Genomic DNA, 24,462 nt, shown 5'->3' with positions numbered 1-24,462 from the left:
ATGTGATGCTAAAATGTATTTTGGTGTGTGTGTGTGTGTGTGTGTGTGTGTGTGTGTGTAGGTAACGGACGGTTCAGTGATCGCCCTGGTGCCAAAGCAGAACTCTGCCTACAACATCTCCAACTCTTCCACCTTCACCAAGAGCCTCAGTAGATACGGTATGGTTCCCTTTTCTTCCTCTTTTTATCATTCTATCATGATTCCCTGCCTACCATTCCCTCTCTCTCTGTCTTGCTCTCTCTCTCCCCTTCATTCACTCTTTCCCTTTCTGTTTGTCTTTGTTTATAGCGGGCATGATTGGGCTCCATTCTCTCTCTCCCTCTCTCTTCTTTTTTTCTCCCTCTCTGTGAATAGCGATCCTTTTTATCCAGCGCTATCAGCCCGGGCCAAGGCTATTCCACGGCCATTTCCAACCAGTCGGTAAATGACAGGCATTAAACTAGACACCTCAATCCCTAGCTGACATACAGAGAGAGAGATGGGGGGGAAAGACTGAGAGAGAGTGAAAGAGTGAGAGAGAGAGAGTGGACCCCTGGCAGACAGAGATAGAGAGCGCCCCAGCATCAATACGGTGTACTTCACTGGCAAAGATTGTCTATTTTGAAGATGAATCACTCAGTCCCACCTTCCAGTCTGCAAAAGTGAGATTCTGGTGGCGTTTGCGGCGCCCAGAAATAGGCAGAGTGGGAGCTCTTTGCTTCTTTGCTCTTCCCAGTCATCAATTAGAGTAGTGTTGGTCCCCAGCAAAATGGCAAATAGTCTAATTTTACTGCTATTTCACTCACCAGAGGTTAGGACAATGAGACAGTGTATAAGGGTGACAGCTTTTATCACAGGTTTCAAACTCCTCTACAGTATGGAGAGTTATGCAAGTCTGTACCAACATATCTGAACTAACAGAAACCTCAGATGGGGTGCTAATGTGTATATCTGGAAACCACTGATTTCTCTAAGAACCAGTAATCCCTTACATTTACATTAATTCACTGCTTAATTCATGCAAAATCCCCTTAAAATGAGTTAAGGGAGTTATTAATGGAGGAGACCCCATCAAAACCACTTTAAACACCCCTTAATGTTTGACTGCTTACTTTAAAATTCAGGGAGACAGGAACTTTCCATTAATAACTCATTAATAACCTGTAAACCATGCACAAAAGGCATAAAAAAATCCCTTAATCTGTAGTGTCTCCACAAACCAACCCATGAATAAATCCCTTAAAAACCCATGATACTAACCTTACTTTTTTAAAGCTATGTTATTATTAATGGGCAATTAATGTTTATGTAAAGAGAAATTAAGGACATTTCTGCTTGGATGTGTGTGTGCATGTTATTTGTTCTTTTTGCGCGGATGTGTGATCATGTGTGGGTTCGTACGTGAATATGCATGTGGTCGACTGTGTGTATGAGTGTGTGTGTGTGTGTGTGTGTGTGTGTGTGTGTGTGTGTGTGAGAGCAGGGGTAAATGTGTGCCACCAGTGACCATGATGGCTTTGGAATCAGAGCCACTCGGCACCCCGCCGGCAGCAGCAGCAACACTGGACTGGACAGCACTCCACTCAGCCTCTTTCACTCTTCTGTCCCCCACTCTCCCATTAGTCTCCATTTCAGCCCTCTCTCCTAACCTTTTTGTCTGTACATCCATTTAGCGCCGCCTCCGCATCGCTCCTCTGCCTCTCCTTCCCCCTCTCTCCTGTCATCTCTCTCCCCACTTTCACCGAAACCTCTCCTCTCCTCTCCAAATTCCCCTCTCCTCTCCTTCACTCCCCTTCTCTCTCCTCTTGTTTCTTCCACTTGCCTTCCCTTATTTCTCTCCTATCATCACCTTACTTCTCTCCTCTCCTTTCCTTGCCTGTCCCCTTGCCCCGTCTCTTTTCCTCCCCTTTCCTTCCTTTACTCCTCTCCCCTCCCTTCTCCTCTCCTTTCTCCTTTCCTCTCTACTCCTCTCCCTTTCCTCTCTTCTCTTTCCTCCTCTCCTCTCCCCATCCTTTTACCCTGCAAAGATAAAGGGAATTTGCAACTTACATCTTCCTGTCTTCTCTCTCCCTCCATCCCTTTTCCTCCCCTCCTTTCCATCCTCCTTTCTTAGACCTCCTTCCCAGCTTCCTTCCCTCTCATTTACTCCATTGCTCCTATCCGTTCCATATCCCTTTCCTAACAGCAACAGCAGCACAGCAGATCCCCCCCCCCCTCTGTATCTTGCCTCCCTGATTCCTTCTCCCCCTTTCCTCCCTCTCCTCCTCGTCACCCTCCCCACCACCCCTCACCATCCATCCTAACCGGAACAGGCGTAGATAGGCATCTCCTTGCTTTGCTCTAATCAACTTTGACACACACCATGAATAATGAAACAGGCGTAGATCGGGGAAGGGGGAGGCGGGGTAGTGTGAGTCAGAATTAGAGTCAAAAAGAGAGAGAGAAGTTAAAGGAATACACCAAGTTTTGGGGGATTATCGTCCTGTTGGTAAACATGAGATCATAGACACCCAGAATCATTCATGTGTCCCTAATAGATCATTCACTCTGGTGCTCCATGGTAACACTATGTAGAGTGATAGTAGGCAACTAGCATTATCTGAAAAGTGAGAAAAGGAAAACTTGCAGCTCTAAAGCTAAATGGTAAGTCATTTTAAATGATATATAGTTAACTCTGGCAGTTTTTTGGTAAAATTTACACAGTATTGAAGCAAAAATAGCATGCTGTTTTGAACTACCAGCACTACTTTCTCTGTTTACATAGTGGAGGGTGACAGGAGACTGTGTACAGCTATAAATCACTATGCAGTGGATGAATATGTGGTTGCTGACCTGAAATAGTTCCAAAAATAAACCCAGCTACATCAGCCGTATTGAGTTAATGACATTTCAGTTTTAAAATGTATGAATCTACAGGCCATATAATAAAAACACTAACAACTTTTTAACACTAAAAGGTCAGTCTTTGAATAATGCTAGTCGCCCACTATCACCCAACAAAGTGTATGCTAAAGTGTTAGCATGGAGCCTACTATCACTCAACATAGCGGATGCTAAAGAAAAAGGAATGTGGGGTACTAACTAAATTTTTTGCTCAATTCCTGAACCATGAACTTTCTACAAGACACCGTCAACATGTTTCCTGATGATTCCGTGCATGTCTTGTGTATCTGGGTATAGAGAGTATGCTGAGGACGGCCAGCAGTCCAGACAGCCTACGATCCCGAACCCCCATGATCACGCCCGACCTGGAGAGTGGAACCAAACTGTGGCATCTGGTGAAGAACCACGACCACTCGGACCAGAGGGAGGGCGACCGAGGCAGCAAGATGGTCTCTGAGATCTACCTGACCAGGCTGCTGGCTACAAAGGTAAGGAGACGCACGGCACACAGACACACATGCACAAGTGTTTCCACCCAGAATTTTATTCTTCCTCTGAAACAGCATTTAGTGAGAATTCTCCCTTGTTGTGCAGTTGTATCCTCTGATAATGCTACAGACTTCAATTTTATGTCATTTGCCACTAAAATGCATTAAAAATGTAGAAACTCCTGTACTAATCTGACTCAAGAGAAGAAGACAAGGAAGGTTTCGTGAGATGTAGGATGTAGACAGACCTACAGACTGACAGACTCTCTCTCTCTCACACACACTCACACACACACACACACACAAACCCATACATACAGACAATCCCCTCTTCCTAGGAAGCTGCCAAAACATGAACCCTTCCCTGCCGTCTTCCCTCCTCTCCTCCGATGCCTCTCAGCTCATCGTCTCTTTCCTAATTGTAACAAGGGGGAGGGAAATGTAGAAATGGGCGGCAGCTACAAGCATCCTGGCTGTTCAATTTCCACTGGTAATAAAAAAGAAAACAGATGAATATAAGGTGGGCTCGTGGTGCAGAGAGAGGGTGGGGGGGGGGGGGGGGGGGGGTGTATGTGTTAGGAGGCAGGTAATTTGTCGAGGGATCGAAGATTTGGCCATGCATGATGAAAATACAGAGAGGCAAATGCAATTGAGAACCTCATCTTGTCCTTGTCTCTCCGTGGCTGTCGGCCTCTCTCTCTATCTGTCTGCCTGGGCTTCCAGTCTATGCAGATCTCAGCACTTTGATCCGGGATCGGGACAGAATTCGCTCCTGTTCCATTTCACCACGGCTGACTGCGTCCGATCCCCCAAACATTTCCCCCCCTGTAATAGATTCTGCCAGACGGAAGAAGTCGGGGGGAAACAAATGTGTTGCTAGGGAAATTAATTTAGCTACATTTGATGCAATTACGTCGAGGCATTGCGATTGGAGGAAAAGCCCCATCCGAATCCTAGGGCTCGGGTTCCTGTTTGTGATTCTGCCGAGCTCGGCGGGTAGAGCACGGCAATCACGCCGCCAGGGTTATCACTGTGATTCCCGACGGGGCCATTCATGCTAAAAATGCATGCACTTACGGCACTTTCAGGTGCTTGGGATAAAAGTGACTGGAAATGACACACCGTTCTATCATGTAACACTACGGAATGCTGTTTACTGTGATTCTCTGCAACCCCACTCTCTAAGATTTCCATGGCAGTCTCATAAGATCTCCTTCCCCTCTTCTAAACACAATTTCAATAAGATGTTCAGCTTACTTCTCAGGTATTTTTTTTGAAAGCGTACGGATTCGAATGGGTTTTTTGCGGGCCCAACGATCACGACACCCACTCGGCACATATGAGACCGTGAAAAAACCTTCAATATGAGTAAAAGAAAAGAGAAAGTGAGTACTTTCCCATAAGAGCACAATACAGGGTGCTTCAAAAAGTCATAGGGAATCATATGGAAACAACTCAAACTGCTTGTCAGAAGTGGGATTTAAACCTACGCTTCCACGCAGAAACCAGAAACTCCGGTGTCTTAGACCTCTCTCCCTCTCTCTCTCTCTCTCTCTCTCTCTCTCTCTCTCTCTCTCTCTCTCCACCCCTCAGGGCACATTGCAGAAGTTCGTGGACGACCTGTTCGAGACCATCTTCAGCACGGCCCACCGAGGCAGCGCCTTGCCGCTGGCCATCAAGTACATGTTCGACTTCCTGGACGAGCAGGCCGACAAACACTCCATCACAGACTACGACGTACGACACACCTGGAAGAGCAACTGGTAAGAGAGAGAGAGAGACAGGGAAATAGAAGTATTGCAGTATTAACACTATTGGTTTAAATGACAGATACAAAGCAATTCAAGCTTTTCAACTTTTCCCTCCACCTCCAGTCTTCCGCTGCGGTTCTGGGTGAATGTGATCAAGAACCCCCAGTTTGTGTTCGACATCCATAAGAACAGCATCACGGACGCCTGCCTGTCGGTGGTGGCTCAGACCTTCATGGACTCCTGTTCAACATCAGAACACAAACTAGGGAAGGACTCGCCTTCGAATAAGCTGCTCTACGCTAAAGACATCCCCAACTACAAGAACTGGGTGGAGAGGTAAGAGTTAAAGTAGGGTTAAACTCAACTGAAAAAAACTCAAGAGAAGACCACAATTATAAGAACTGAGTGGAGAAGTACAGTTTGAGTAAAACTGGAAGGGTTAACTAAACTAAACATCCCTACCAAGAAGAATGAGGTGGAGCAGTAAGAGCAAAGTTAACTCAACTGAAAACTTTTTCCACTAGAGGGAGGCTTAACTTTACCCAGTACTGACATTTATAAAGCAAGCATTTGGTTGAAGCTGAAGCACATAGCTGGACGGTATGAATGCAAAGCAGCTATGTAATTTATTGAATTGATTTGAAATCAGCATCCTGCTCCAGCCTTATAAATATGGATTACAGTATACGCAGAGCGTACGAAATATCAGCAACACCTGCTCTATCCATGAAAATCTTAAACTGGCCAGGTGAATCCGCGTGAAAGCTACGATCCTTATTAAATAAAGTCATAAAGGAGAGGCATTGAGGAAAAGGAGGAGAAATGGAAGTACACCGAGACGGCCCTCTGGTTCACTCGTTTGTCTTTTATTCAGCACCAACATGATTAACTAAACACAGCATAAATGATGCACCGTCGATGCTTGCCCCAATTATTGCTTCCCCTTTTGGGGAAGAGTCCAATAGCCTGTAAGTAGCTTTTCTGGGCTGCTCCTTCCCAGGCGCTCGGCTTGGCTTGGCACGACGGGGTTTGGCAACCGGCTCAGTCCAGAGGCTCCTCTCACAGCGTCTACTGATGCTGCTACAAGTGCTGTCGGAAGTATCATAATTAGGACTTGAGTGCACATGAACAGCCCAATCCAAACCACCGAATGCGACGAAGTTGGGATTTTCTATGACACCCGAGTTGCCGAGATGTAACGTTAAAACGGCAGAAAGCATGTCAGCACCTGATGGTAAAAGTGATGTATAAAGCAATTTTTGGTGAATAATTAAAACATCAATTACATGCCCAATGTGCATTCTGCTCTTCCATTTGCTGCTGCAGCACAAAGTAGCTCTGTGCAGCACACACCAAAAAACTTCTTTTGGTACAAGATCCATTTTGTTGTTTTCCGACCAAAAGCACTTGAAATTTTGTTGTTTTCGGACCAAAAGCACTTGACTTACGGTCAAAGACCGTAAGTCCTAAGGCTTGTGAGGATCACTTGAAGGCAGCATGAGATAAGGATATATAGGTTAGAGTTAATTGGGTGCAGTGATCCCCCCCCCCCCCCCCCCCCCTCTGCCTCCTAACCAACGCTCGACCGCGGCCCGGCTTGTAAGCCTTGAGACAGCTGAGATATGGATTCTGCGAAAGGGGTTTGGGGTGCAACTCAATATTAGGAAAGTATTCCTCCTATTTTGTTCGCTCGGTGTATCTTCTGTTTACCTTGTTCCGACCGGACTCTTCGCCCAACGTCTCTCCGAAGCTCCTCGGACGCAGCCGACAGCGCTGAGTCAGTAATGAGCAGGTTGTGTTTTTTCACTCTGAGTGGATCGACCTCTTTTTGAATCGATAAATGCAAGTCTATGTGTGGGCGGCAGGGGGGCCCAGAGGTTACAGAGACTGTCCCATAACTAAAAAGTTGCAGGTTAGATCCCCAGAACTAACTACTTTTTGTTTGTTTTGAAGGTTTTATATTTAATATCAGCAAAGATTACACCCATAATGCTGCTGAATGATATACAGTCCACTTTTGCAGCAACAGTTCTTTCGGTGGGACAGGAGATAATCTGTGAATTTTCCTCAGCTTCCATACTCACACAGTTACTGCTCTTTGGCTTCTGTGTATCCTGTCAAACTGTCCTTGAGCAAGATATTGAAGCATCAGCTAAATGTCTAAAATGTAAATGCGAGCTACGTCAAACCTGGATTTACATTGAGAATATTTCGTTTGAGAATATCGTTTAAGTCGAGCTCAATTTTTGAATGGAATACAAATGGGGCGGCATTGTCCGGCCCCGCTGTAACATTCTGACCTCTGACCTCTCCCGCAGGTACTACTCTGATATCTCGCGCATGCCAGCCATCAGCGACCAGGACATGAGCGCCTACCTGGCGGAGCAGTCCCGCCTGCACCTCAGCCAATTCAACAGCATGTCGGCCCTGCACGAGATCTACTCCTACATCATCAAATACAAAGATGAGGTGAGACACGACTGCACGTGGGACAGGGGCTGAAGAGTAGAATAGAATAGAATAGAATCACAAGATCTACTCCTACATTATCAAATACAAAGACGAGATGAAATCCAAATGAATACATGTAAAAGAATAGAATAGAAAAGCTCATGAGATCTACTCATACGTCATCAAATGAGGTGAAATTCTATTGTATAAGCTACTGACATGCAGTGCAAGGAAAGGAATAGAATACAATTTATTAGAATAAAAAGACAAAGTGAGATTATTTTACGTTACTTCCAAATAGAATACAATAGAATAGAATTCAATGCTGTAATTATTTGGTTATTTGGAGTGTGCTGTGCCATCTCCCCACTTATTTGCCTTGACTAATGCCACGAGGTCATTTGAATTCAATTACACTGATAACCAGTCCTCATCCATACAGGCTGGTAGGCATTATCACCATTAGGACTCACATTAAGGCGCGGGCTCAACACATTATGAAGCTAATGGAGCTACGGTGGATTTATGAGATTTTTTTATTTATTTTTTTTCCCTAAGACCTGCATGCGCTCTGGTCCTGCTGCTGCTGCTGTTTGATTAAAACACTGTATTTATGTGCGGACCAGGAGTGTGTGTGTGTGTGTCGGGTGTGTTTCATTTGTAAAGTGGTCCGGCCGTACGCTGTGATTCATAGCCAGTGTGTATCCAAGTAGAGCGTGTTACAGTACAAGGCAAGTCCATTTGTAGTGACTGGTGAGTGCTTGATGCAAATTAAATGGGGTGTATTTGTCTTGGTGTGTGTGTGTGTGTGTGTGTGTGTGTGTGAGAGAGACTTGCATGCAAACTTTCCTATTGAAAATGGACTAATAATGGAGCCTTATATCTACTTTAAACCATTAGGACTTTTTAAACATACATGCTCTTCCCTCTCTACATCTCTCTCCTCATCCCTCTCTATCCACTCCTCCCTCTCTCCTTCCCTCCCTCTTATCACGCTTCTTTCTCTCCATCCCTCTTTTCCCTTTCATCCCATCAGTCACTCCGGTTCATGTGCAGCCCTCCGACTTCTACCCTCCTCCTCTTCCTCTCTCTCCTTCCTCCCCGTCCCTTTCCCCAGCATTACCTTGCATTTCTGTGGTGAGGGCTGAACCCCTCGCCCTCCTTTCCTTCTTCCCCTTCCTCCTCTCTTTCCTCTCCATCCCTCCATCTCAGCAGTATTACAGTAGTTATGCTGTGTGGTTGCAGCTGGCTCCATTCAAGCCAACCGCTCCCCGTCATTACAGCCTATTATCCAGATGTAGGCAGCTGCAGGGTCCCCATCCCCTCTAACACACACCCTGACCTTACACACACACACACACACACACAGACGTACTAATGCACTTAAACACGCACATACACATATACACATGCACATATAGAAATACAAATGCACACACATGCATGCATATAAGGAAACACACACACACATCTTCCCACAATGCATATGCACACACTCAAAAAACACACACAAACATACTGACATACACACACACAAACACATGCACACACATACAGAAACACTAGCATACACACAACTCTTTCCATTCACACACATCGACCACAGAGACAAAAATGCATGCAAACACACACACACACACACACACAGAAATGCGTGCATATAGACATAGACACACACAAACGCAGCTCTTCCCACTCACACACCCCAGAAAGACAAATGGGGATGCGCGCGCACACACACACACACATACACACACACGTACACAGAAACACCTCTTCACACTCACACGCACTACAAAGACAAATGCACACACATAGATAAATACACAGACACTCTCACACACACAACCACACGTGTGTTTATGGCTACCAATTCCCCCCTCCCTCACGCACGCCACACATACACACCAACACACACTCACAATGGCCATCAGCACGGCATTATACACATCTCTCATCCCACCGGCCCCCCAACCTGCCCTGCCAGCCCCTTCCCTGCAGCACTGACTGTCAGCGCCGGTTCACACCATAATCACTACGGGGGAACCTGAAATTAGCGGGGCCACTTTCTCTGCTGTGGAGTTAAAGTGCATCTGAGTCACCATAACGTGATAACGTCCAGTCATGAAAAACACAAACTCGTTCATCAGTCTCTCCCTGTGTCTCTCTTGTGTCAGTTCAGTTCAGTTCAGTTCAGTTCAGTTCAGTTCGGTTCAATTCAGTTCGCTTTATTGGCATGAATGTTAGATGAACAATGTTACAAATAAATACTATTGAATAAAAATAGTAAATAAATATGTAGGACATAAAAAGAAACATTTCTTCCGCTTCTGTGATGACACGCATGTGTGTGTGTGTGTGTGTGTGTGTGTGTCTGGGTTGCTGTGTATTCATTGCACGCTATGAAGTGTGACTATTTCTATGTATGGGGAAGTGAAGAGAAAAAGTGAAGCAAAAAACATTCAAATAATGGATTCAAGTAAGCAAAAAGGAATTTATCTGTGTGGACTGGATATTGAACAAAGATTATATTGCATATTTATTGGCTTGACTGTAAATTTACAATGTTGCCAAAGCAAATATGGTGTTAAAACGAGACAAAACAACAATTACCAAAATATATACTATTCTCTCTCTGTCCAGATCCTGTCGGCGTTACAGAAGGATGACCAGTCGCGCAGACAGAGGCTACGCAGCAAGCTGGAGCAGGTCATCGACACCATGGCCCTGGCTAGCTGAGGACCGGCCAATCACGCGCCTTGGCTAGCGGAGGACTGGCCAATCAACACGCCTTCCCTGACGACCTTTTTACGCCCGTGACATTTGACCCTCCGACCTTTGAACTCTGACATTTTGACCCTCACTACATAAAAAAACAAAAAAGACGACAAACAGCGCGGAAAGACTGCAAGGACACAAGCGCCCAGCAGCAGCAGCACACTGGAGAGATAGCAGAGTTTGTAACCGAAGGCCCCGGCGGGGTTGGCTTGTTTTTTTTCTGAGCCACCAATCCAGCCCCGATCAACCAAATCAAGCGCACCCCTCAGCCTCGGCCGACACGGACCTCACCTCAGGAGAGCGTTTATTTTCATCAAGGCCCTCATCACGTGTGGAGTCGCTCGGTCCTACGGGAGCGCCAGTCGTGTACCGCGGCCAAGTACGCACCGCAAAGTCAGAGCCACAATCAGGACCGGTCCGCGCACAGCGGCGAGCTAAACTGATCTAGCTGGGATACACCCCGACTCTTTACAGCCGGTACAAGACGCCAACCGGTGGCTACCCACAGCCAAGGCTACGGCTCGGACTGCGAGTTCGCAAAAACCCAGGATATATTATTGTGATACTTTATTGATCCCTGTACGGAATCTCTCTTTTCTCTCGCCCCCCCTTGCACAGGGAGGTCAGAGGTCAGGATCAAACAGAACAGCGCCGCCGGAGCTGGTAGGCACTCGGTGTCTTGCTCAAGGACACTTCAGCAGGGCGGGCGCTTAAACCCGGACCGTCCGGTTTGAAGGACGGCCTCTTTAGCCGCCAAGCCGCCCTGCTGCCACCGCAGGGGAACTGAGGAGGAAGGACTCCGCAGGAAAACTCTTCCTCCAGGTTCTGATGGAAACTCCTGCCGGTATCACCCTCTCTCAACAGGGACTCCACTGTAGTCTAACGAAGGATGTTTTCAGTTTTCTGACTCTGCGTTGGATTTGTTATTGCATTTTTGATTTCATTTAGTTTCTCTCTGTTTTTGTTTTTTTTCTCAACTGCCTACTCTCCCCAGTGCTGTGCCACTTGTGTTACTGCTGAATTTGCACAATTTACGACAAAGCTAAATCAAAAGAGAGAAGAGGATATATGAATATATATATATATATAGATATATATATAGATCTATAAATACAAACTTTGTTTTTAAACAAAATGAAAAGAGAAAAAGTTTTCCATTTTAATGTACAAAAGATAACTTTGAGAAGAGGATTTGATATTTCGAAGATGAAAAACACAAGGAAAAACTCGTCCTGTGCCATGTTTTATTTGAATGTCGTTTAGTGCAAAGAGACTTCTTTTCGTTAGATGAAATGTGCTATGATGAAAATGTTGTCATGCTTAGTGACCGAAAGTGAGAGTATAAAAAAAATAGGTTAAATGGCAAAAAATATATATATTAGAATCAATTTATGAAGTCTTGGGGCCTTTCCCGTGCTTTGGCTCTGAAGGTGCTAGACAGACACATGAAGTCTGAAAGTGTTCACCTATGAGCCAACCGACCTACAGTGCTATTGTGTTTGTTTTAGAGGAACCAAATACATAGAGGCTTGGTCATCTCGCCAATCTAGATGAGACGAGACCCTCTTTTTTTGGAAGCCGGCCTCATGCTATGGTACTAGACTACTATAGAGGCACTAGGCAGTCATTTTAGCTGAATCCTGGCACACCGCGCTCTACAACTCCTTTTCTAGAGTCCCCCTCTCGTCTGAAACGACATTATATAAAGAGTGTCATCCAAACCGAAGGCCAGTTCTAAAGTGCGGAAGAAAGTGAACAGTATTGTCTTATTTTTGGCTTGTTTTCTAGTCTGCAGTGAAGCTGGCGAAGCTATTGAAAAAAAAAAATGTTTTGAAACGCAAACATCTGTGGTGTATGACAAGATAATGAAATGTAGCTCGATCTCTGTGAGTGTTTTTGTACCAGTCGAAGGCCTTTCTCTTTCTTTCTTTTCTTTTCGTTCTGTGGTTTTATGGAAAAAAAAACTTTGTGAAATGTTTTCTCTTCCTTCCAGTATGTGCTGCTCCACATTAACTCGCAGCGCTTCAAGAAACACGCAAAATTCATTCCTTTCTCCTACGAGTCTAAAAAGGGGATACGAGGCTAGTTATGAAGGCTTAAAAAGACTTGAAAAAAAAGACTGAAAGATGCAAGAGGAACCAGGGTAATGTCGTATGTGGCCATCTATCCTTTGTGAGCTTGTGATGAAATGTGAAGCACATGGACCAGACTCACCAAGAATCAATCAGATGGATGAAATTCATGAAAAACGTCTCATATATCCTCTACATCTCACTGTTTGGGGTTTTATTCTTGTCTCTCATGATCAGAAAGTAGGTCAAAATACATCAAATGTACATTTCAGAACAATAAGACATTGAAGGAAACAGTTATCAGTTCCCCAAAGCACCACTGTCCTTTATAAATCTCTTCTCCAACAGTGCTTCCCTCAGAATTTAGTTTTTATTTCTGTGGCAGAGTGGAAAGGCCTTTAAACCATTTGACACTAAAGTCTTTGCGTGGAATAGAGGCTTTGCAGTATCAGAAACCTTGCAACCACAGCTAGCGTGAATGGTCTGGCAGATTTGTTTCAAAATGTAGGTTACTGACATAGTGAACTTTGTTGTGTTCTTTTTGTTTTAGTCCCAGCCCCGACACCAAAACACAACAAGTTGTAGCTTGAGAACTTGATAGCAAGCTGCTAGCCAGGAAGCTAACTTAGCAAAGCCACTATCACTAAAGGAAATTTCCGGTTATTTTCAACCTGGGCCTGATTTTCTTTAGGCCGTCGTGCCGATCGATTCTGACCAAAATTTCTTACTTCACTGTAAAACTACGTACCTCTCAATTTGAAGGGAGCGCTGCTCTCCAATACAATCCAACGAGGCCAAGCGACACTCAACAGTCAAACCCAAAACACGTCCTTTCAACACAACAACACTCACACTGCAATGGGACCTGCCTACATCCAGTTTTCTGATTATCCTTGCTCTGAAACTTGAGTATATTGCGGTATTAGATATGAGCTAGTTAGCAAGTAGAACGTTAAGTACTCTAATGGCACCTTCACATCATATCGGATTTCCCACAAATACAAACTGCCATCTGTGAAAAGCCGTTCACGTCAACCTCCTACTGGTAATTACAAGTAGGATGTGTGGGATTTTTTTGCGGGCTCTGTTATTGTGGATGTGGGCATTCCAACAAGTAAAACGTGCATGTTTTCAAGATGTAGCAATGAAATCCTTTTCTTCTGCTTCTTTTAAAGACGTGTAACTGCAGTGTGACTGTTATTGTGTTCAAAGGACGTGTTTTAATTGCTTTTTGTTGTTATGTTTGACTTGACTCCTTAGAATTGTATCGGAGAGCAGCGCTCCATGCAAACTGTGAAGTAAAGTGAAATGATGAAATTTCTATCAGAACTGATCAGCATGATGGCAAAAACTAGAATAATAAGGCCCAGGTCGAAAATAACCAGAGCTTTACTTTAACGTTAAAATATAATAATGAGCCAGTACTAGCTACTAGCCATGTCATGTTGGCTATTGTGCAAATCAGACATGTGAACAAGACAGTGATAGTAAGTTGACTAGATAAGATGAATAGCTAGCTAACATGCAACACTGTCTAAAAACAAAATCTATCAGATGTATTTTTGATGACATGATCAGTCCCTAGCTAAAAACAGCACAGAAATTATCCACAACTGTGACTTTAGACTTAGTCATCTAGAAATGTCTGCTGTTCTCAGTTGTTGCCCAACAGTTTGCGGACCTCCAACATGGCCGCCAGAGGGCATGTTACTGTATGCCAACAGACAGCACTCTATTCTGTTCTTCAGTCTCCTCTAGACATGTTGGCACACTGCCTGTTCCATTCTATATTGTTTTTTTTTTTTTAAATGGCCACCTCCATCTCTGTCCCTATTCTTTTAGCATTTAGCGTCTGGGTGTTATTGTTTGAATGAAATTACTAGATCTTTACCAACCCCCATCCCACCAAACAAATATTGCTGTTGTCGGGTGAAAACCTCCTACATCCAATTTTAGTGATTTTCACGTTTTAACTTGAAGTCAGAATCACATGGCCCTCTAAAGATCGAGAACGTTTTATGAGCCTTTGTGCTCATGAAACCCTTTCCAAATCCATTGTACACTATACTTGCATGACCATGAATCCACAAATTAGGCTATATTGTTCATACTTGAAATGTTGACATTTTTAAGACGCATCGTTTTCACCTGACAGCAGCAATATGGGTCTGGACCAAGTGAAACGTACTGTATGTGATTCAATACTTGATACAAGAGTGGGGCTCATCTATGAACCACTGATCTACACAGGGTAAAACAACATACAGGGCGGCTGACCAAAGGTTTATTTATCCACATTATCTACAATTCTTTGAGATGAGAGATTGTCCTCCATTATTTTTACCCCTCCCCCAACTGCTTTTCGGTACTTCCATAGGTGATTTTAACGATCTGTTGTGGTCTTTCAGAAACACTTTGAATAAGACAATGTTGTTTCCATGCGTAGGCGCTCATCAACACATACTGTTGGATTCCAACGAATGAATATCAAACAGAAGGTTGAGCCGCGCAGTCTCAGGACGTGTACCATTGCATTGATGTTCGACTGCTATCCGCTTGTTCTTGTAATGAAGATGTGTAAAGAGAACTTCGCCGGTGTGGGAAGGGAAACCTGTAGGAGCGCTTTTGCAGGGCAGGATGGTAAGTCGAGGCCCGCTCGGCCTCCGGTGCTTTTTGTTTCTTGTTTTCTGCTTCGCCACTCGTTGGGGTGAAGATGAAAAGGCTCAGGCAAAAGCAGCGGAAGTGCTTTGAAGGCCGCGGTATACCGCTTCATTTTCCATTCCGTTGCATCTTTAGCGTTTGGCTTCTCTGGACGGAAGAAGAGAGAGATGTAGGGGGGGAGGAGGAGCGAGAGAAAGAGAGAGCCAGAGGGAGAGATCCTCTTGGTGTTTGACCGATGCGGATCTTTTCACCGTGCCTTGTCAGCCTCTTACCATACTGCGAAATAGTTTTTTTTTTCTTTCTCACATATACTTCAGTACTTGAAGATATGTTTCAAGATTGAACAGAGGTAGGGCTGCACATAGATAATGCTAAATATACGTTATTCTGACGGCATATAGCCATAGCATTCCGCTTTCATCAGGGGAAAACACATTCCAATCATTTCTTTGACGGTTTTATTTGTCTTTGGACGCACGCAGGTGCTGCCAGTCGTCACTTAGACAGGCATCCAGTATTTCTTAGACAGCAGATATGTGTCAAATCATTTCTATGATTCATATCGTTTTCAGTTAATGTCATTTCCCGGTATACAAAATGCATAACAGTCCTTGAATGAGTTACACAAGAGGAAATAGACCAAGAAAATAAACGGGAAATAGGACATTTGAAGAAAACAAAATTGGACATATGAATTGGCCAAAGAAATGTATTTGTACATGTAGACGATATTCATTCAAAAGTATATATTCTGAGTGGCCAAGGTTTGGATTTATTTGCAGATATACTGAATATGTCAACAGCACCTAGGAAAAAATTTGTCTCCAATGTCCAAAATAGACATGAAATTAATGTCATTTGCATGCACACACACAATTGTATATTTTGAAACATATCTCTAAACTTATTCTTAAGTATATGTGAAGTGGGCTTTATTTTGCAGTATGCTGCCTCCTCCTCAGACATATTACCCCTCATACACTGTTTCTGACCCCCCCTACACACCAACACTAAGCTCCAACATTTCAACACTTCCCAGCTTCCTCACCTGATGCCGAGTTCACCTTGATTAAAATAACTTTATGGGGTTTTCAAAAAAAAAAAAAAAAAAGTACATTTCAGAGGAGCATCGGATCAAGCGTAAAATACCTTCACACACAGATTAAAGAAGAGAGAGAGAGAGGTAGAAAGGAAAAGGAAAAAAAAAAAACCTTAAAGAGTTTTAATACTTTATGAATTCTGATACCTTTTTAAGAGTTTCAGACTTGAAGCTGCTGTGACAGGTTTTGGCTGTTTCACGCCCGTGTAAATATCCTGCTCTTTCCTATTTTGCAGATTTATTACGTGTAAATAGACGCGCATCAAGGAGAGATTAAACATGTTTTTTGCTAAATCTGGCTCGTCTGTGATGTTTTTATTTCCCCCCCTCCCTTATCCCTATGTGCCCTTGGAGTTGTGGATTTGGAAGTTGTAAGTAAGTTTCAGGTTTATCTAAAGCACATGTCACCGAAAGTAAGAGAATGAGCAACATCTTCTTCACACTTATCAGACATTTTGCATTCTGGAATTACTGCTTCTCTTCGGTTTCTCCCCCGTTTGACCCGAGTGATGATGATGCCAGTGACGAAGATGAGAAAGAAAAGGATGGCGAGTCCTTTGCGTGTGCTTTGCATACTGTCAGAAATCCATTCCTGGAAGATGCAAAGCTCTCATCTGTTCCGAGAGAACAATCGCCCGGCCTCATCCGCTCACTTTCCCATCAACGTGAGAAGACGGAAATTACCCCGAGTTGAGTGCCGGACCACTGAATCCTTAAATGACACTGTCAGGTACGAGCGTCCTGTAGCGGTAATGATGTGATGTAGAAGTGGGGCTCAGAAACTCCTTGTTCCATTGCTTTTGCCTGTACTGTAAATCTCTCAAAAAGGCTCCATCATCATAAATTGGAAAAAAAATACAGCGTGGTTCGCTCACTGCAGAAAATATCTATTACATAGGAAGATACGATTTGGACGGGTAAACGCAGGGGTGTACGGATACACCAATCATATTTGTCTCTTACTCTTGTTTTTTTTTTTTGTGCCATCTCTCCATGTTCTTCTTCTTTATCTCTTGTCACTCCCTCTCTCCTCATGCCTCCTTCCACAGCAAACGATATGACCCAATAGAGACGCACGGATCGGGGGCCCTCGCATCTCCGCGGCTGTCCATTAGCGTGCCTGTTTTGGAAAAATGTTACATTTAAAATGCGCTGAGCCCTCCCCCCCCGGGGAGCGAGGTAGGATTTGACAGGCAACCTATCAATCAAATTAAAAACTCCCCATTACAATAACACAGAGAGGAGAGATTCCAGCCTCCAGAGGGAATCTGACCTGGATATCGCAGACACCGCCGCATCTTTGTTCTGAATGGGATTGACCCGTCTTTATTATCCTAAGTGCTTTGTTTTCATGTGCCCCCCCTTCTACCTGTGGGGCATCTTTTATTTCTCCTCCTGCATGGGGAGGTTTCAAGCCGAGGATGGATGGTTTCCAGCTTTTCTATTCCTTTCCCTGCCTTCTTCCCCCCCCCCCCCCCCCCCCCCCCACTCTTTCTGCTTCTTCACTATCTCTATAAATCTCTCTCTCTCTCTGTTTTTCTCTCTACCTCTGTCTGTGGTGTGTGAATGCCTGTAGAGATGGAGTTTCTTCTCTCCATCTTCTCCTTTATTTGCCTCTTGCATGTCATTTGGGTTCCCTGCCGCAGCACTTGTCACAGTAGGTAGAAGCCTAGCGCTGCTTAGAAAAAGCTGCGTGCACACACACACACACACACACACACACACCAGACACCACCTCCCATGGCCCGAAGCCCCTCCGTCTGGCTGCGTGTTCAAATATCTCGGGGCATCCGATTACCATGTCTTGAATTGTGCTTGTTGTGAAAAATCACTCTCTCTCTCACTCTCTCTTTCTGCCGATTCACCCTCTCCGGGCTCTCAAACAAACGCCGCTCGTTCTCTAAAATGGCCCGACGCGGAATAAACGACAAAGTCACATTGGCTTCTGGCCCTGCCGCCGACTCTCAGCTGGAGATTAAACTGCGATAAAAGAAAAATAAAAAGAAAAACTCCTCTGTTTCTCCAGAGAGGAGAGGATCAGATAACGGGGGGGGAGGAGATGAGAGGAAAAAACGACAAGAGAAAAGAAGAAAGGACAGAGAGAGAGAGAGGAGAGATAGTTGACTTTGGTTGTCTCGGAGGAGGCGGGCGGTTAATACTGCCTGGCTGAGATCTCTCTCATTCTCTGTCTTTATGAAGCTCCAGTAAATGACGACCAGCTGGGGAAATAAGATGATAGCGCAGGATCAGGGCACCAGACAGAGTCAAGCCTGCCTTGGCTGCTTGCTCTCTGTCAAAGCTGAATTAAAGCCAGCGCTAAAATGTGTGTGTGTGTGTGTGTGTGTGTGTGTGCTGTTTAACCAAAATATGTCAGTGAACTTGCAGTAATTTAAAGTACAAATCTGCTGTGTTTTAAGATAAATAAATGTCCAGTTTGCTATCTTCTATCACCGATTGCCATAACGCTATAGTGATTCAACCTATATTCAGTTTAATGAAAGCTTTTACATTTGCTGTTCTAAACAGCCGGTGTCTGGTAGCACTTTCCCGGGGAAAAATCCTTTGGTGCACAGGAAGTGATGCGTTTTGCATTTCCGGTTTGTTTGGAATAAACAGAAGAAGAAGAACTGGGTAGTTAGCATGAGCAGTGACAGCCACCATGGCTGAACAGACAAAGAAGAGAGAAACTCAAACTGCATCAACAGAAAATCCAAGCTCCGCCCACGCTGTGCAGTGCAGAAACACCACAGCACTGAGCAACAAAGATGGAGACAAAACAAAAACAAGGATCTCACAGATTACCACTTTAACAGAAAATGTTCATTTCATTAAAATAGTTAGCATGCAAATCAAAGGCAATGTAATATGCATATTTGCAACACTACTTAACTTGCAGGGAATCAAAAGCAAACGCAAACAATGAAACACAGAGAATCAGAAGTTGCCAGTCACTGAAATCACAAGATGAAGCCACTTGTTGAGTTTTGAATTGTGAGACTTTTGTTATTTTTTTGTAGAGAAGCAGACACTTTTGATTGACACACACTCTCTGACAACAAACACTGTGTTGAGCAAGTGGGGAAACTTTTTGGATTATGACAGCAGCACACTGGTGCACTTGGTGGATTAAAATGTCTCAAAACTGACAGGAGTGCAAAGGCAGAAATATATATAACACAGTCACTGTGTTGCCAACATCCAGCCTTTGTAAAACCTTTACTTACGTGACAAATAAAACAATATTTAATACTAGCCTATCTGTAATTTTATATACTGTATATGTCAAGTTCAATTTACTCCCTTTCTATAAAAAATGTGTCAACAGGGATCCAGGCTGGATACCTAGAAACAATCTAGTAAGGGTCTCTGCAGTGAGTCAAACCATGGTCTGTTGGCAACACAGTATGTCTACATTATGTATACAGGATCAATCAATTCATATGAACTACAGTAGTAGTAGCAGTAGTAGTAGTAGTAGCAGTAGTAGTAGTAGTAGTAGTAGCAGCAGCAGTAGTAGTGGTAGCAAATCAAAAAAAATAAATTATATAAATAATATCAAAATGAATGCTCAGGTACTGCTTTGATTTTTTTTTTTTTTCCAAGATTCAACACTAGATGTAAACCAGCTGTTTATGCAGCCAAGCAGCAGCACAGAGGTCAGAAAAATGCTCTTCAAACAAAGGTTACACTGAATGGAATGTTTCCTTCAAAAAATTGTTTATAACGCACAGCACAACATAACTGCACACTAACTTCTTTCTTAGATACTTTTCCTTCTGCTGAAAAGGGAGTTTTCCCTAATTCTCTCATAGACTTCAATGGAAGCCACAAACCACACACTGGTACCCAATGGTATTTAGAATGCTGCTGCAAAGAGCGGCATTCTAAAAGCCTCCTCAAAGGCATTATGATGTCATTGAAAGCAGAACCAATCAGATGAGAGAAGTTGCGAAGATTCCAAAGATGCCATTCTGATTGAATGAGTGAATACAATCAGAAAACCATGGCATCTTTTGAATCTTTGGAATCTTCGCAACTTCTCTCATCTGATTGGTTCTGCTTTCAATGACATCATAATGCCTGCTGATAGCATAAAAGACCATGCATGAGTGACAGAGGCTCATTTTGCGTAAAAACAACGACGGTTCACCTTGAGAGAGAGAGAGAGAGAGAGAAGACAGCAGCACACGATACATAGCAGAGAACAGAAGAAAGATACAGAGGAGAAGAGAAGACTATTGTAGGAAGCCTCCTCAAAGAGAGAGAGACTCTCCTGAAGACATGGAGCGCAAACGAAGGCTCCAGGAGAGGTCCATGAGTCCCAACAATCTGGTCAGGAGGCTGAGGGATTGTGAGGATGAGAACATGGTCCTCCGCCTAGACCTGGAGAACCTGAACGCCGACCTCAAGGACTGTGAAATGGTGAATAAGGCCCTGAACGGAGAAATGCAGGGACTCAAGAGAGAGAGGGCCCTCTGCAGACGCGAGCATGGCAATACGGTTAGGACAGACAGGGAGGAGTTTGCCGCTCAGCTGAAGGCAGAGCAGGAGGAGAAGCGGGTCCTGCGCAAACAGAATGAGGAACTCCGCAAACAGCTGAAGGAGCAGGCCATGAAACTCAAGGCCTGTGAGACGGACAATAAGTCCCCCAGCAAGAAAGGTGAGGAGGAGGTCCTGCTTCGTGAGAACGAAGAAATGAAGGAGTGCAAAGAAATGCTCCAGAGTGCCCATGAGCTGGCCATGAAAAACATGGTCTGTGAGCTGAAAGCGGCACATGACAAGCAAATGGAGGAGCAGACAATTGTCATCAGAAAGCTCACCATAGGCATGGAGAGACAGAGGGAGAATGCTGCAGACCTCCGCCGAGAAGCGGAGGGGCAAAAGGAGATGCTGCAGAAATTGAAGGACCTGGCCATAAAGCGTAAGGCAGAGAACACGGCCCTGCGCGAACAGAACGACGACTTCCGCAAGGAAGTGAAGGACTTCACGGAGAAGCTCCACAGTGCCCCTGAAGGACTGGCCATGAAGAACAAGGTCAGAGAGATGGAGGAGGCACATCGCAAAGAAGTGGAGGAGCTGACAGCGCTCCAGAAAAAGATCGCCTCGAGTACTGTGAACCTTGCGGCCAAGCTCAAGGAACAGAACGAGGATAAGGAGGCACTCCATCAGGAGAAGAAAGCCCTCCAGCGAAAAGTGGAGGAGCTTACCGAAATGCTCGAGAAAGAGAGGAACTCGAGCTACGATGAGCAGACCATCAAGCTCAAAGCCTTGGAGCTGAAAACTGAAGAGCTCAAAAAGCTTTGTGCAGAGGAGGCCTTCACCACAAAGAACCTTTCCATCAAGCGCAAGGCAGAGAAGGAGAAGGAGGCTCTACGCCAAAAGATGGAGGAGCACGCCACCCAGCTGAAGGTGGAAGAGGTGGAAAATGAGGCCCGCAAATCCAACAACAGAGAGGCAGAGGTGGGAGGCTCTGGAGAGGAAGAACTCCCCAAAAAGACCAAGAAGCCTTCCATGTTCAGAAGATTTGCTAAGCTCTTTACCTCAAATAAGAGGAAGGAGAAAAAAAAGGAGAAGAAAAAGGAGAAGATGGAGTCCGCTTGAGTTGCTTCAACCCAAGAACCTGAGCACGCTAACACCTGTGCTCACTCTATCTCCTCACTCACTCCCACACACACACACACACCCTCACCCTACACCCATTTCCAACCCACTCCCCCTTTACCTCAATAAAAGATATCAATGATATCTAAATAATGCACCGCCTGTATGGTTTTAATTCTGTAGAGAATTGTAAGTGGCACTACAGTCAACATTGTATGCAGAGAATTTAAGACAGCTGGACAGAAGCAATGTTGCAGAGAAAATATAAAAGCTTCTGTTGGATCTATAGTTGTTTTTATGTTTTTATGGTATCAATTGTTTGTGTGGTTTTGCAGTTTAAATGCTGTTGTCAAACTCAGAAATGGAAGTGGAACTGCTTTACCTCATCCTGGAGTCACATCATGACCTTGGAATAATAAGATTCCATCTGACATTTTAGTCAAAAATAACTTATTTATATAATGTAGCTCTAAAACATGTCTGAACATATTGCTGAATATAGATGTAGATAAGTATGTTAGTTTTGCAATAAGCTATGGAATGTGACAAAATAAAAGCTTAATATTTCATAGCTACTCTGAACACAGGTGGAAGTTTCCATTTCCAAGTTCTCTTATCAGTTCAGTGAATTGAACTAAACTACACTGACCTCCTAAATTCACTCTAAACACGATTCCAGCTCAGGGCCGGTTTTAGCCTGCTATATTAAGGTGGGCTGGTAGAAATAATAGGTGGGCAACTTAGGCGGTAGGTAGCCCAGAGGTTAGAGAAGCAGACTAGTAGTCCGAAGGTTGCCGGTTCAAATCGCTGGCCAGATGGCACAAAAATCTGGCAAAATGACAGCTGGCAACCGGAGGGTTGTCAGAGTCAAGATCAGATGCAAGCTCCTGTCATTGTGCCCTCAGGCCTCTCCAGCTTATGGCTGTGTGTTTGGATGGGTTAAATGCAGAAGATTAATTTCCCCATGGGGATTAATAAAGTAGTATTCTATTCTAATTTATAAATAACAATTTGAAGCAGGGAAATTGGGAGGTAGTGAAGCAGCATTTCTAAGTTTGCTGCTACCCTATGATCTGAGTCAGTGGAGGGCAGATTGATTTCCCCTAAAATAAAAAAATCCCTTCATCCAGATTTTAACATAATCAACTCCATAACATTTCTTTTCATTGGGTGAGCTTAGTTCTCAAATAAAATTAAAACCTAATCAAGTGAGACTTCTCACCATAGCCAATATTTACAAAACTAGAAGGTAGTCTTATTCAAACTCCAACTGAAAAGTGACAAAGAAAACAACTAAATCAACTAACTCAAGCCTATACTCAAACTTCAATGTAACTATATAAATATATATATATATATATATATATAATACTTCACAACTTCAACAATATACTTCAATTTCCAACTTGAGAGAGAGAGATCACTGGCCACGGTCAGAGCTCAAATGAGCTGCAGCTGTGCTTTTCCTTTTATAGTGTCCTGCTTGGGCTTTAGGCTCCTCCCAGCCTACATGACATTTCTCTAGGACTTAATTTTATAACTCCTATACACAGTAAGTGATACAGACTTGAAACCAACTAGGGTGGGGTTTTCCTATGCGCTGAACACGCTGGTCTTTGTCCTGTGTCGCTATGACCTTCCGTTCCGGAGATATAAAAAATGGTGAAACTTCGTGAAATATTCGAAACTTTTTTTGAATGGGAGTCTATGGCAGCTATATCAAAGGAAGACACTAGGGGCGCCAAACTTGGCACACATGGGCAGTGGGAAGAGACGATCACGCATACCAAATTTGGTGGTCATGGTTCGGGAGTTATGAGAAAGTGTCTCCGTTAAAAATTACGTATCCGTAACCCTGGTAGATTTAGAGTTTTTTAAATTTCAATAAGTGTCAAGGGCAAAACCGTCCCCCCAGAAAGTGTTTAGGAGCACGTTTCAGGCCATTTGGAGTGGATTGGTCCCCATTTCTAGTGTTGTAAGTCACTTTGGATAAAGTAAATGAATAGAATGTAATGTAGGTCAAACTATGAGCTTTCGCTAGCAGCACAGCATTCACGAACTGAGAGAATGGGTAAACTTTCTAGAAAAGCCACCGTAATTATATCTTTAAAAAGGTAGTAGTATGGTATCTGTTAGTGTGTGGAACAATAGTAATCACCAATTGGTGGGGAACTATTCTCTGCTGCTGGGGGCGGGACTTTGGGTAGGGGTCTGGCAGACACAGATCATTCTCCTCACAGTATTGCCAACTTGGCGACTTTTTTGTCACTAGATTTAGTGACTTTTCAGAACCCCCTGGCGACTTTATTTCTGAAAAGCGACTAGCGACAAATCTGGCAACTTTTTCTGTCCATGGGGAACAATGTTGAAGTGTTGAATCCCAAAGCATTTGCCAGTAAATTGGTTCGGCTGATGCCGGTTTGCTCTACTTGTCATCCAGAAAGGTCTAATGATCACAGCGCTTTCCACACACAGCGTAGCCCCCCTCCCTCCACTGCGAGCGGAGACTGTAGGTTATATATTGATATGCAAATTAGCATATGATGTCATCTGGCGACTTCTAGTGACTTTTTGAGCAGCCAATAGCTACTTTCCTTGGAAACAAGTTGGCAACACCTCAGTCTGTCCTTCTCCCTTCATCGAATAAATTTGAGTTGATGCAAATGGACTGCTGATGGAAATTCGCTAGTAGCTAAATC

The 24,462-nt window shown here is 44.0% G+C and overlaps 1 protein-coding gene across 1 annotated transcript in view; it reads left to right on the top strand.

The window, feature by feature from the left end:
- Positions 1 to 10,291, top strand: part of LOC139923166 (plexin-A1-like) — a 207,235-nt gene extending 196,944 nt beyond the window's left edge. Inside the window, exons 27-32 of the mRNA XM_071913885.2 lie at positions 62 to 158; positions 3,160 to 3,350; positions 4,944 to 5,113; positions 5,225 to 5,437; positions 7,420 to 7,570; positions 10,196 to 10,291. Of these exons, the coding sequence (XP_071769986.1) occupies positions 62 to 158; positions 3,160 to 3,350; positions 4,944 to 5,113; positions 5,225 to 5,437; positions 7,420 to 7,570; positions 10,196 to 10,291 (918 nt within the window). The remainder of the gene's footprint in view (positions 1 to 61; positions 159 to 3,159; positions 3,351 to 4,943; positions 5,114 to 5,224; positions 5,438 to 7,419; positions 7,571 to 10,195) is intronic.
- Positions 10,292 to 24,462: the final 14,171 nt, after the last annotated feature.

This window comes from Centroberyx gerrardi, chromosome 14 (assembly GCF_048128805.1).
Source record: "Centroberyx gerrardi isolate f3 chromosome 14, fCenGer3.hap1.cur.20231027, whole genome shotgun sequence".
NCBI lineage: Eukaryota > Metazoa > Chordata > Actinopteri > Beryciformes > Berycidae > Centroberyx > Centroberyx gerrardi.
This window is presented reverse-complemented; position numbering and strand designations above follow the sequence as displayed.